At 49.9% G+C, this 13,369-nt stretch overlaps 1 protein-coding gene and 1 pseudogene across 1 annotated transcript in view; both read left to right on the top strand.

The window, feature by feature from the left end:
• mmp17a (matrix metallopeptidase 17a) overlaps positions 1–8,617 on the top strand; it is a 115,792-nt gene extending 107,175 nt beyond the window's left edge. The window contains exons 9-10 of the mRNA XM_070886411.1: positions 2,532–2,789; positions 6,068–8,617. Coding sequence (XP_070742512.1) covers positions 2,532–2,789; positions 6,068–6,387 — 578 coding nt within the window. The 3' untranslated portion in view covers positions 6,388–8,617. The remainder of the gene's footprint in view (positions 1–2,531; positions 2,790–6,067) is intronic.
• A 3,130-nt stretch (positions 8,618–11,747) lies between these two features.
• Positions 11,748–11,949, top strand: LOC139270042 (U2 spliceosomal RNA; annotated as a pseudogene).
• Positions 11,950–13,369: the final 1,420 nt, after the last annotated feature.

The following is a 13,369-nucleotide window of genomic DNA, read 5'->3' as shown; positions in this document are numbered from 1 at the left end:
CCACCTGAAATATATTTAATGACCCAGCCTCCACAGCTCTCTGGGGCAGAGAATTCCACAGATCTACAACCCTCTGAGAGAAGAAATTCCTCCTCATCTCAGTTTTAAACGGGCGACCCCTTATTCTGAGACTATGTCCATGAATTCTAGATTCTCCCATGAGAGGAAACATCCTCTCTGCATCCACCTTGTCGAGGCCCCTCATTATCTTATATTTTTCAATAAGATCACCTCTCATTCTTCTAAACTCCAGTAAGTATAGGCCCAACCTGCTCAACCTATCTTCATAAGTCAACCCCCTCATCTCCGGAATCAACCTAGTGAACCTTCTCTGAACAGCCTCCAATGCAAGTATATCCTTCTTTAAATACGGAGACCAAAACTGTACGCAGTACTCCAGGTGTGGCCTCACCAATACCCTGTACAGTTGCAGCAGGACTTCCCTGCTTTTATACTCCATCCCCCTTGCAATAAAGGCCACGTACATTAACTCTTAATGTGTCAGCCGTGGCTCAGTAGGTAGCACTCTTGCCTGAGTCAGAAGGTCGTGGGTTCAAGTCCCACTCCAAAGATGTCAGCACAGATCTCTAGATTGACTCTTCAGTGCAGTACTGAGGGAGTGCCGCACTGTTGGCGGGGCGTTACTGAGGGAACGCTGCACGGACGGAGGGGCAGTACTGAGGAACTGCTGCACTATCAGGGGGCAGTACTGAGGGGGCGCCACACTGTCGGAGGGGCAATTCTGAGGGAGCGCTGCACGTCGGAGGGGCAGTACTGAGGGAGTGCTGCACTGTCGGAGGGGCAACTCTGAGGGAGCGCCGCACTGTCGGAGGGGCAGTACTGAGGGAGTGTCGCACTGTCGGAGGGGCAGTACTGAGGGAGCGCTGCACTGTCGGAGGGGCAGTACTGAGGGAGTGTCGCACTGTCGGAGGGGCAATTCTGAGGGAGTGTCGCACTGTCGGAGGGGCAGTACTGAGGGAGTGTCACACTGTCGGAGGGGCAGTACTGAGGGAGTGTCGCACTGTCGGAGGGGCAGTACTGAGGGAGTGTCGCACTGTCGGAGATGCCGATTTTCGGATGAGACGTTAAACCGAGGTCCCGTCTGCTCTCTCAGGTGGATGTAAAAGGTCCCATGGCACGACTTCGAAGCAGGGGAGTTATCCCCGGTGGGCAGAGGAAATGTTTCAAGGACACCCTCAAAGCCTCCCTGATAAAGTGTAACATCCCCACAACACCTGGGAGTCCCTGGCCAAAGACCGCCCTAAGTGGAGGAAGAGCATCCGGGAGGGCGCTGAGCACCTCGAGTCTCGTCGCCGAGAGCATGCAGAAACCAAGCGCAGGCAGCGCAAGGAGCGTGCGGCAAACCAGTCCCACCCACCCTTTCCCTCAACCACTGTCTGTCCCACCTGTGACAGAGACTGTAATTCCCGTATTGGACTGTTCAGCCACCTGAGAACTCACTTTTAGAGTGGAAGCAAGTCTTCCTCGATTTTGATGATGATGATGGGGCCAATATTAATCGCTGAATCAACTTCACTAAAACAGATTATCTGGCCATTATCATATTGGGACTGAAATTCCGATCGGAGGCTTCTTTGGGACGAATGCGTCCGACCCGAGAATTTTTTATGAAGTTACCTATTGGTCCGGGAGGAGTGTGGGATTCCGGTGGGGGGGGGCCTTCTCTTCCCCCGCTGTGTAGCGCGCTCCCGTCCTCCAGGTTCCCACGGAGACGGTGCAGTCACGTGTGACTGCTCAGCCAATCAGGTACAGTATTCCACAGCTTCTCATTAATAGCAATGGGAACTCCGTATCTACCCGTTCTCATTGCTATTAATGAGCAAAGCACCCAAACACACTAAGCACAACATAAAAAATAAAAAACACACCTCACCTATTTAACATTAATTTAAATTAAAGTTAATAAATGTGTTGGAAAAAATATATATTTTTTGGATTTTTTTAAAGTTTTGTAATTAGGGTTTAAAATAAACTTACCTCAGTGGACAGGGCTTTTAACAGAAAAATGTGTTTTTTTTAATTTTATTTTCATATGTTTTTTATGTTTTAAAACTCTTACGCTGGTAAAATTAGGCTATGAGTCTGCTTTTAGTAGGCGCAAGAGTTTGAAGGACATTTGCTGGGCAAGAGATGGGCAAAGACCACAATCTGGGCCGCGGGAATGTCCTTCTCCTCGAGAGACGGAGGATCTGTCAAGCCAGAACGTGACAGATCGGAAAAGCCGGTTTTCAGCGCATGGGCATTGCGCGCCAAAAGCCAGCTTTTGCGATGCCTCCCCAGGTCCATACACACTCCGTACGGACCCGGCAAGGCCAAAATTTTAAGCCCATTGCTGTGTGTGGGAGCTTGCTGCGCGCAAATTGAGCTGCCGCGTTTCCCACATTACAACAGCGACTACACTCCAAAAAGTACTTCATTGGCTGTAATGCGCTTTGGGACAACCTGAGGTTGTGAAAGGGGCTATAGAAGTCTTCCTCTGTGTTAACACATCTCTCCAATCTGTTTGACAGGAGACCGGTACTGGGTGTTCAAGGATAACAATGTGGAGGAAAGTTACCCACGCTCCATCAGCGATTTCGGCCTGTCGGTAAGGAGTATTGACGCAGCCTTTGTCTGCCCCCACAATGACAAGACCTATTTCTTTAAGGACAATCAGTACTGGCGATATGACGACCGCCAGCGCAGAATGGACCCAGAGTACCCAAAGGACACGCTCCTGTGGAAAGGATTGCCCAGCCAGGTTGATGATGCGATGAAATGGTCTGATGGTACGTCAGTGTCACAGTGGGGAATGAGCATCAGCGTTAGTCAAGGCGTGTGAAAGGAGCGATGATCCATGTCCGCTCTCTCCCAATAACGTGCCTTAACCCCAGCTGGTGGAGCAGGACCAGAAGAACTTAAGAAATAGGAGCAGGAGTCGGCCATTGGGTTCCTTGAGCCTGCTCCGCCATTCAATAAGATCATGGGGCTGATCCGGTCTTGGCCTCAGCTCCACTTTGCTGCCCGCTCCCCATAACCCTTGGCGTTTTCAATTTCCCACCCTGACGACCTCTCTCAGACCCTGCCAATCCGTATTAGAAATCTGGAGCTCTCTCACCCCAATGAGGCTGTTGAGGCTGGGCGACACTTGGAGCTTGCAAGACCCAGATCAACAGAACTTTGTTGGGTAAGGGTGTCAAAGGATATGGAGCAAAGGCGGGTAAATGCTGTGATCTAATAGCATAGTGGAGCAGGATCGAGGGGCTGAGTGGCCTCTTCCTCTTCCTGATTTAGTGCCAGTCTGCTCAGGGTTTTGAAAGTTTAGTGCTATAGTCAAGGAGCCAGGAGGAGCACATTAATCCTCTATCATTTAGAACCCTTAATTCCATTGAGAGAGACCCGTCATTCTGATTGTATGACCCACATATGCACAACATGAGGTTTCCATCAGTGGTATAAAGTCTCGCAAAATCGTCTCTCAAACCCATCCTTGTTTTTAAATCCCTCCATGGCCCTCACCCCTCCCTATCTTTGTAACCCCCTCTAGTCCCACAACCCTCCACGATCTCTGCGCTCCACCAGTTCTAGCCTCCTGTGCATCCCTGATTATAATTGCTCCACCATCGGTGGCCGTGCCTTCAGCTGCCTGGGCCCCAAGCTCTGGAACTCCCTCCCTAAACCTCTCCTCCTTTTAAGATGCTCCTTAAAACATTTATTTACTCAGTGCTGCCACCTGAACATTGGGGTTTACAAGCAACCGCTAACCTACAAAATCTATTTGCAGAAACAGTGATTAGCTGCTAATTGACTTCAGGATGTATTGCTTTAGACAGGGAGTGTGCGCGCAGTGGTCCTAAAGGGGCAAGCCAGGTTAAACACAGCTCACTAGCTGAACATCATAATCAGTTTTGACCCAGCTTTTGGTCACCTGCCCTCATATCTCCTTATGTGACTTACATTTACGCACCTTCGGGACGTTTTACGACGTTAAAGGCGCTATAGAAATGCAAGTTGTTGTTGAAAATTCTTCCCCTCACACTTTTCTTCCTCTCTACTTCGATTACTCAGCAACTCTCACTCCCCATTCTTCGGTGTCGGGCGAAAAAATAAAGTTGTGAAACTCCAGTAAATATTGAAACGTAAGAGATCATTGCTTCGTACGGGCTGGTCTCCTGTAACATCGCTCAAGGTAGTCTGCAGTCTCGGGCATGGTTATGATGCTTAGCTAGTGAGCTGTGTTTAACCTGGCCACTGTGTGCACACTCCCTGTCTAAAATGGCAGACCCTGAAGTCAATTGGAGGCAAATCGCTGTTTCTACAAATAGATTTTGTTGGTTGCCGGCTGCTTGTACATCCCAGTGTTCAGGTGGCAGGTTGTTGCACATTCTCTTTGTTTTAAATCTTTATTTTAAAATGCCATGATTGGTTGTTGTTTTAGCAATGGCGTAAGCCAATCAGCTGCAAGTGTGACACATGAAGAAAGAACTTGCATTTCTATAGCGCCTTTCACCTCAGGACGTTCCAAAGCGCTCTACAGCCCATTAAACATTATTGAAGTGCGGCCACTGTTGTCATGTCGGAAACACAGCAGCCAATTCTCACACAGCAAGATCCTGCAAAAGGCACTGAGATAATGTCCAGTTTTTAGGTGTTGATTGGCCCCAGGACTCCGGGGATAACTCCCTCGCTCCTCTTCAAAATAGTGCCATGGAATCTTTTACGTCCACCTGAGATAGCAGACGGGGCCTCGGTTTAGCGTCTCATCTGAAAGACGGCCCCTCCGACAGTGCCGCACTCCCTCAGTACTGTCCTGGGAGTGTCAGCCTGGATTATGTGTGCAACTGGGATAAATTAATAAAATGCATAACATGTGACACTTTCAAGTGCGACAATTTCAGGCATAACAGATACCTGCGCTCACGGCATTGGATATAGAACCAGCATGAATAAAATGCATAAGATGCAATGTAATGTAAGTTTAGAATCATAGAAATTTACAGCACGGAAGGAGGCCATTCGGCCCATCGTGTCCACGCTGGCTGACCAAGAGCTACCCAGCCTAATCCCACTTTCCAGCTCTTGGTCTGTAGCCCTGTAGGTTACGGCACTTCAGGTACACATCCAAGTACTTTTTAAATGTGGTGAGGGTTTCTGCCTCTACCACCCTTTCAGGCCGTGAGTTCCAGACCCCCACCACCCTCTGGGTGAAAACATTTTCCCTCAAATCACCTCTAAACCTCCCCCCAATTACTTTCAATTTATGTCCCCTGGTTATTGACCTCTCTGCTAAGGGAAATAGGTCCTTCCTATCCACTCTCTAGGCACCTCATAATTTTATCATCATCATAGGCAGTCCCTCGGAATCGAGGAAGACTTGCTTCCACTCCTAAAGAGAGTTATTTGATGGCTGAACAGTCCAATACGAAAGCCACAGACCCTGTCACAGGTGGGACAGACATTCGTCGGGGGAAGGGGTGGGTGGGACTGGTTTGCTGCGCTCTCCTTCCGCTGCCTGCCCTTGACCTCTTCACGCTTGTGGCGACGAGACTCGAGGTGCTCAGCGCCCTCCCGGATGCACTTCTTCCACTTAGGGCAGTCTATGGCCAGGGTCTCCCAGGTGTCAGTGGTGATGTCGCACTTTACCAGGGAGGCTTTGAGGGTGTCCTTGTAACGTTTCCGCTGCCCACCTTTGGCTCGTTTGCCATGAAGGAGCTCCGCATAAAGCAATTGCTTAGGGAGTCTCGTGTCTGGCATGCGGACGATGTGGCCTGCCCAGCGAAGCTGATCGAGTGTGGTCAGTGCTTCAATACTGGGGATGTTAGCCTGGGCCTCAATTAAATCCCCCCTCAGTCTCCTCTGTTCCAAAGAAAACAACCCCAGCCTATCCAATCTTTCCTCATCGCTAAAATTCTCCAGTCCAGGCAACATCCTGGTAAATCTCCTCTGTACCCTCTCCAGTGCAATCACATCTCTCCTGTCATGTGGTGACCAGAATTGCACGCAGTACTCCAGCTGTGGCCTAACCAGTGTTTATTTTCTGTTTTTACCTTTTACGCCACCCCGTCAGGAGCGGCCTATTTCTTCCGGGGGAAGGATTACTGGAAAGTGACGCACAGTAACATGGAGGTGGACCCGGGGTACCCGCGGTCGGTGGCCAGGGATTGGCTGGCCTGCAGCGAGATGCAGGCCGATTCCTCTATTTCGGACCGAGCCCGCCCCAGACCCCGAACGGGGCAGGACCACCACGACGAGACCAGGTCGGGCGACGAGCGCAGGAACTGCTCTTGCACATCGGCAGCCGAGGCGTCCGGACTGGTTGCCGCGTCGAGGCGGAACATGGACCTCGCCCTTGTGTTTGTGGTGTCGCTGTGGCTCGGGCGGGATTAACGGGCGCGAGCGATGCTATCCCGACAGCTTTGCAATGCAGCAATGGCCGCGTGATAGTACACCTTCACTGCCCTGCGAGGAAGAGTCTGAAGATAAAGAACGCAGGATGTCAAAGCGAAGAGCAATGCCAGGTCTGACTGGAGTGTTCAACGCTGGATGGATTCACAATGAAAAGACCTTTTCTTAAAAAAAAAGAGAAATGAAGGAATTCATTGCAAGTGTTCTTTATCATCAACGAAAGTTCGGACAATTTGTGTTTTTAGTACGAAACGAGACTCGAGTCCGAGGACCATTGTGACCAAGAATTGGCATTCCTGATACCCAATACCATGTCATGCCATGGTTCCCACTGGCACTGAAACACCCGCCCTGAGATATATATTTCACTCGCTAGGCAACACATTACTTTCCCGTCGGGTACTTGACATGGAGGTTGACTTCAGGCAATGTTGTTCGAGTCGGGTATATCAGCAAGCCCCAAACATGCTCTCGCCACAGTGACCCGGAGGCGAGAGTGAGTTGCGAGGAGATTTTACCATCGGGAAGCTTTGATGAATGCCCTAACTTGCACCAAGTCCCACTCACCCATCACCCCACCACCCCTCTCCCCCCTGTGCTCGCTGACCTACATTGGCAACGCCTTGATTTTATAATTGACCATTATGAAATAACTGATTTATAGTGTGATCTGGTCAGTGGTCACTGCTGTTTATTACTGATATGGGTCAAAAATGTATAATGGGGAATAGGTGAGACCCTGGATAAAATTGCCAAGAAGCTTTCTTTAAAAATAATGAATTCTCAGGACGTGACATTTATTGCCCATCCTCACTGCCCTGAGAAGGGAGAGGTGAGCCTTCTTGAACCGCTGCAGTCCGTGTGCTGCTCCATCTGGTTTTATTCTTTGTAGCAGTCTGATACTGGCTAGAGGATAGTTAGGTGTCAACCATATTAGTGTGGGTCTGGAGTCACGTACAGGCCAGAGCGGGTAAGGTCAGTGGCTTTCATTCTCTCAAGGACATTCGTGTGGGGTTTTAAAACGACAATTTAACTCCTGCTCACTTTTACTGACTGCAGCTTTTTATTTCCAGCTTTTTTTTCAAACTGAATTCAAATTCTCAAACCACCCGTTATCAGGATTTCAGCTTCCGTTCTGACTGGATTAACTTGTCCAGCAATTTCACTACACTACTGTGCGCTGGCTGCGATTGTGGAGCATTGATGTTAGTAGAACAAAGACGGGGAGGGGGAGGGGGGTGGAGGAGAAACCTTGCAAAGAGGGCGCAAAGTAGAAATGGTGCAGCTTGACGTGTAAATGTAGAGCTTTGAGAATTCGCTGGATCCAAGTGATTTGGGAAGAATGTGAAGGCCTTAGAGAGGGTGCAGAGGGAGATTTACGAGAATGGTTCCAGGAACGAGGGACTTCAGTGATGTGGATAGACTGGAGAAGCTGGGGTTGTTCTCCTTGGAGCAGAGAAGGTGGAGAGGAGATTTAATAAGGGGCCGCCCAGTTACGACAGAGATGAGGAGGAATTTCTTCTTTCAAAGGGTTGTGAATCTTTGGAATTCTCTACCCCAGAGAGCTGTGGAGGCTGAGTCGTTGAGTATATTCAAGGCGGAGATAGAAAGATTTTTGAACTACAGGGGAGTTGAGGGTTATGGGGAGCGGGCAGGAAAATGGAGTTGAGGCCAAGATCAGATCAACCATGATCTTATTGAGTGGAGTCAAATGGCCTACTCCTGCTCCTATTTCTTATGTATGCTCTTATGTTGTTATTTGATCGAGGTGTTCAAAATTGTGAGGAGTCCAGACAGAGTAGATCGAGAGAAACTGTTCCCATTGGTGGAAGGGTCAAGAACCAGAGGAGACAGATTTAAGGCGATTGGCAAAAGAACCATAGGCGACATAAGGGAAAACATTTCTACGCAGCGAGTGGTTAGGATCTGGAATGCGCTGCCTGAGAGGGTAATGGAGGCAGACTCAATCGTGGCTTTCAAAAGGGAGTTGGATAAGTACCTGAAGGAAAAAAAATTACCAGGCTATGCGGAAAGGGCGGGGGAGTGGCACTGGCTGAGAGACGGCACGGGCTCGATGGGCCGAATGGCCTCCTTCCATGCTGTAACCGTTCTATGGTTCTATGACCTGTCTGTCCCCTGTCCTTAACTGAAGGCATAACGCTAACAGTTCTTCATTCCGTCCATTCATCCAGCCCAATCCCGGTTCCATATAATGGCCGGCTGAGGGTGGGGGAGGGAGAATTGGAGGGGGGGAGGGGGCGTGGGTGGGGGGGGGAGGAAGGGGGCTTGGGGGGATGGTGCTGTACTTCAGTCGTTGCCTCTCCTGCTCTCCTTGCATCTGACCTTAGCAGAGGGGTCAACACCCAGAGGGCATAGATTTAATCGGTAGGAGGTTTAGAGGGGATTTGAGGGGAAATTTCTTCACCCTGAGGGTGGTGGGGGTCTGGAACTCACGGCCTGAAAGGGTGGTAGAGGCAGAAACCCTCACCACATTTAAAAAGTACTTGGATGTGCACCTGAAGTGCCGTAACCTTCAGGGCTACGGACCGAGAGCTGGAAAGTGGGATTTGGCTGGATAGCTCTTTGTCGACCGGCACGGACACGATGGGCCGAATGGCCTCCTGTGCTGTAAATGTCTATGATTCCAGTTTAACGCCAGTTACTATTGGGACAGTACCAGGAGAGAGGCTGTAGAGTTAAACTTGGTTGACCTTGCAGATTGTTTAAACCGCCCGCTCGTTCTCTCCTGCACCCAACAACGTCGCAGAGATTCTCGATTTGCAACGGTTGCAGTATCAGCGGACCAGCGAACCTTGCTTGGACCTTTCACTGCGGGGCTGGCAGGTCTCTGCAGCCTTCGGGGCGAGAGGTTGGGCCTGGTCTCTCGACCCAGCTCCTTGTTACTGGATCCCGCAGCACTGTTCCAACCAACGACAGCGGAAACAGATGAACGCATTGCTGTGTGCGGGATTTGCTGCGTGCAAAACGCCATTTACCTGCAGTGACTGCACTTCAGGGTAATACATTGTCTGTGAAGTGCTTTAGAATGTGTCTGAGAGATGTAATTAAAGAGCTTTATAAATGCAAATGTTTCTTTTTTTTTGTTGGGTCTGAATTCCTTGTGACTTGATTGACTTGGACTGTCGGACTGTACGACAATGAGTGTCGCTGGGTTAGAGTTCCACGGGTGACAGTATCCCTCTAGGCCACCCTTTGGAGAGTGAAATTGGACCTCGGTAACTACATTTTCCAGGCGGAAAACAGGTGCAAAGTGGTCCAATATAGGAGACCAAGCCTTCCATAAGAACATAAGAATTACGAGCAGGAGTCGGCCATTCACTAAGATCATGGCTGATCTCCTACCTTGTGCGCAAATTGGCTGCCGCGTTTCCCACATTACTACTCTCCAAAAAGTACTTCATTGGCTGTAAAGCGCTTTGTGACGTCCGGTGGTCATGAAAGGCGCTATATAAATCCCAATCTTTCTTTCTTTCTTAACTCCACTTCCCCGCCCAATCCCCAAATCCCTCGATTCCCCCAGAGTCCAAAAATCTATTGATCTCAGCCTTGAATATACTCAGAGACTGAGCCTCCACAGCCCTCTGGGGCAGAGAATTCGAAAGATTCACCACCCTCTGAGTGAAGAAATTCCTCCTCATCTCAGTCCTAAATGTCCGACCCCTTATCCTGAGACTGTGACCCCTGGTTCTAGACTCCCCAGCCCGGGGGGAACATCCTCCCTGCATCTACCCTGTCAATCCCCCTCAGAATCTTGTGTTTCAATGTGATCACCTCTCATTCTTCTAACCTCCAGAGAGTATCGGTCCATTCTACACAATCTCTCATCATAGAACATTGTCAGAGACATGTCTGACACTATGTTGGTTTGGGTGCTGAACACGGGTTCCTGGGGGCTGCCTAAAACAGGCATTCGGCCCCTTGAATATCTTAAAAAGGACCCTGTTTTGGAAGACGAACCAGGATTGCCAGGTCTATAGACGGCCTAATCGGCGGTGCTTAAAGTAATTGCAGCCTCTTGCCAGCGGTGGAGGTGCAGCACCTCTACTGGTAGGAGGGTGTAATTGCAGCGTGACCTGTTTACGTAGCTAAATTCCATTGCAATTGTAGACATAGGAGTTTACAAACTGACAGGAAGTTTGCACAGATGTAAATATATATTTTTCTTGTTGGGATTGTTAAAAAAATAAACAAACACATGCATTCGATTCCTGTAACAGTCGAGCAGCACTCCTGAAGGAATCTAAATCTGAATCTAAGCGAGCTTGAAATTGCATAATGTGAGATGCCCTGTGGATCCTGGGTTTAATCCTTAAAATAAACCAATAGTGATCTGATGTGACATGTGCACGGAGTATTTAGATTTACTGGAGCGTTGAGCTTCTCACTAATTAATAAAAGGAAAAAATTGCAGGGCTGGGGGCTCGGTGGGACGGTAAGCTGTGAGGAGAACACAAAGTGTCTGCAAAGGGATATAGATAGACTGAGTGAGTGGGCAGTGAGGTGGCAGATGGCGTATAATGTGGGAAAATGTGAGCTTATCCACTTTGGTAGGAAAAATAGACAAACAAGATGTCTTTTAAATGCTGAGAAACTTTTAAATGTTGGGGGAAAGTGGAGTTGAGGTCGAAGATCAGCCATGATCTCATTGAATGGCGGAGCAGGCTCGAGGGGCCGAATGGCCGACTCCTGCTCCTAATTCTTATGTTACTTATGTAAAGAGCGGGGGAGTGGGACTAATTGGATCGCTCTGTCACAGAGCCGACACAGGGCGATGGGCCGAATGGCCACCCCTTGCACTATATCATTCTATGAATTACTAACTACTTGCATGATTGCTATTGCGCTGTGAAATTGGTGGAAGCTTTGATTGCTTGTTACAACGACACAGCTTTTAAAAAGAAGTGTTTGATTAAAGAATCACTGCAGCCTATAACAGATGGATTCTTGGTGCCGTTGAGCATTAAATTTTGCTCAGCTTTCTCAAGGAATGCAAAAACAGTTTCCTAAACATTGCAGGGACCTGAGCCAGAGGCTGAAAACCGTTTCCTGTTTCCTTCTGCTCAATTTTCTCCCTTTTTTTGAAGGCGCTGACTGTCACTGGGCAGGGCCACATTGTCTGCATGCCCAACACGAGACTCCCAAAGCAAGCGCTCTACTCGGAACTCCTACACGGCAAGCGAGCCCCAGGTGGGCAGAGGAAACGTTTCAAGGACACCCTCAAAGCCTCCCTGATAAAGTGCAACATCCCCACCGACACCTGGGAGTCCCTGGCCAAAGACCGCCCTAAGTGGAGGAAGTGCATCCGGGAGGGCGCTGAGCACCTCGAGTCTCGTCACTTTTGGCTAAGATCATGCGTAACTGACCTGACAGGGGAGTAACCATGACCCCAACGTGGTTCTCCCTGGATCAGGAAGGTGATTCTCCTATGCTTTTTGGAAATAGGAGGTGTGTGGGGGGCCTGACCCATCCACCTCCATGGCACGAACCTGGTATTGCAGTACTTCCAGGAACAGTGCAGTGGCTCTAGGCCTTTTGGCTAAGAGCATTGGCGCAGAGTGATCCTTGATGTGTGCAAGGTGACCTCTGGCGTTTGTGATTTGACAAAGAATTGGAAAGATTGGCAACGAAAAAGAAAAAAAAATGCAGAACCAAGCGCAGGCAGCGGAAGGAGCGTGCGGCAAACCAGTCCCACCCACCCTTTCCTTCAACCACTGTCTGTCCCACCTGTGACAGAGACTGTAATTCCCGTATTGGACTGTTCAGTCACCTGAGAACTCACTTTTAGAGTGGAAGCAAGTCTTCCTCGATTTCGAGGGACTGCCTATGATGATGATGACATTCCCTGGGCACAGATTCTCCTCTGGGACCTCACCCCTGCGGCTATTCCTCATACCCAGGGCTGGACCTCTGAGCATTGGGCCGGCAGGGTGTGAGGGCGGAACGAGGACCCCACCCCGCTCCGAATATCAGACCGCCCAGCCTGGACGTGGAGTTGCCAACCCCTTAAGGAATGGCCTGGAGTCACGAGGAATTGAAGATTCATTTCCGGAGCACGGCTGTGAGCACAAGCCCCGGGAGAAAACTCACAGGGCGCTCAAACAAAATGTATATTTTTTTTACATTTTCTTCGAACACTTTTTTACTAAAAGAAAGATCTGCATTTCTATAGCGCCTTTCACGACCACCGTCTCACGCGCTTTGCAACAAATGAAGAGCTTTTTGGAGTGTAGTCACTGTTGTAATATGGGAGTTACAAAAATATTGGAGAGGGCAAGGCTGTTTGAGTGACGGGCAAGAATCATCCAATCGGGTTAAAGGAGCGTCTGTTCGCTTTCTGATTGGCCGTGGGGAGGTGGGGCTCCGCGAGGATGGGTGTGTCAGGCGACCAATGGTGGGTGTGTGGGGGCGGAGCAGGTGGGAGGTCTTGTGATGGAACCTCCAGGAATACGTCGCAAGCAGAGTTGGCAACCCCGAGCTGGAAGGTGGTAGGTCAGTGTTGGGGGGAGGGAGAGAGGTGGGGAGGAGGCAAAGTCCGATCTCCGGAGTAAATGGGGACCCCTGAGCGCCCCAGGCTGGTTCTATGGGTCACTCCCGCTGCCCCCCGGCCCCACCGAAACACAGTAAAACATTATCTGTGGGCGCCTCATTGCCTGGAGTGCCGGCTGATTATGGGCAGAGTGAGCAAGGCATCAGCTCTACAGGGCTGTAGTGGTAACTGCCCTTCTGTATGGTTCAGAGACATGGACCATGTACAGTAGACAACTCAAACCGCTGGAGAAATACCACCAACGATGTCTCCGCAAGATCCTACAAATCTCCTGGGAGGACAGACGCACCAACGTTAGCGTCCTCGACCAGGCCAACATCCCCAGCATCGAAGCACTGACCACACTCGACCAGCTCCGTTGGGCGGGCCACATTGTTCGCATGCCCGACACGAGAC

This window comes from Pristiophorus japonicus, chromosome 8, assembly GCF_044704955.1.
Source record: "Pristiophorus japonicus isolate sPriJap1 chromosome 8, sPriJap1.hap1, whole genome shotgun sequence".
Taxonomy (NCBI): domain Eukaryota; kingdom Metazoa; phylum Chordata; class Chondrichthyes; family Pristiophoridae; genus Pristiophorus; species Pristiophorus japonicus.
Note: the sequence above shows the minus strand (reverse complement) of the source record. Positions and strands in the feature narration are given on the sequence as shown.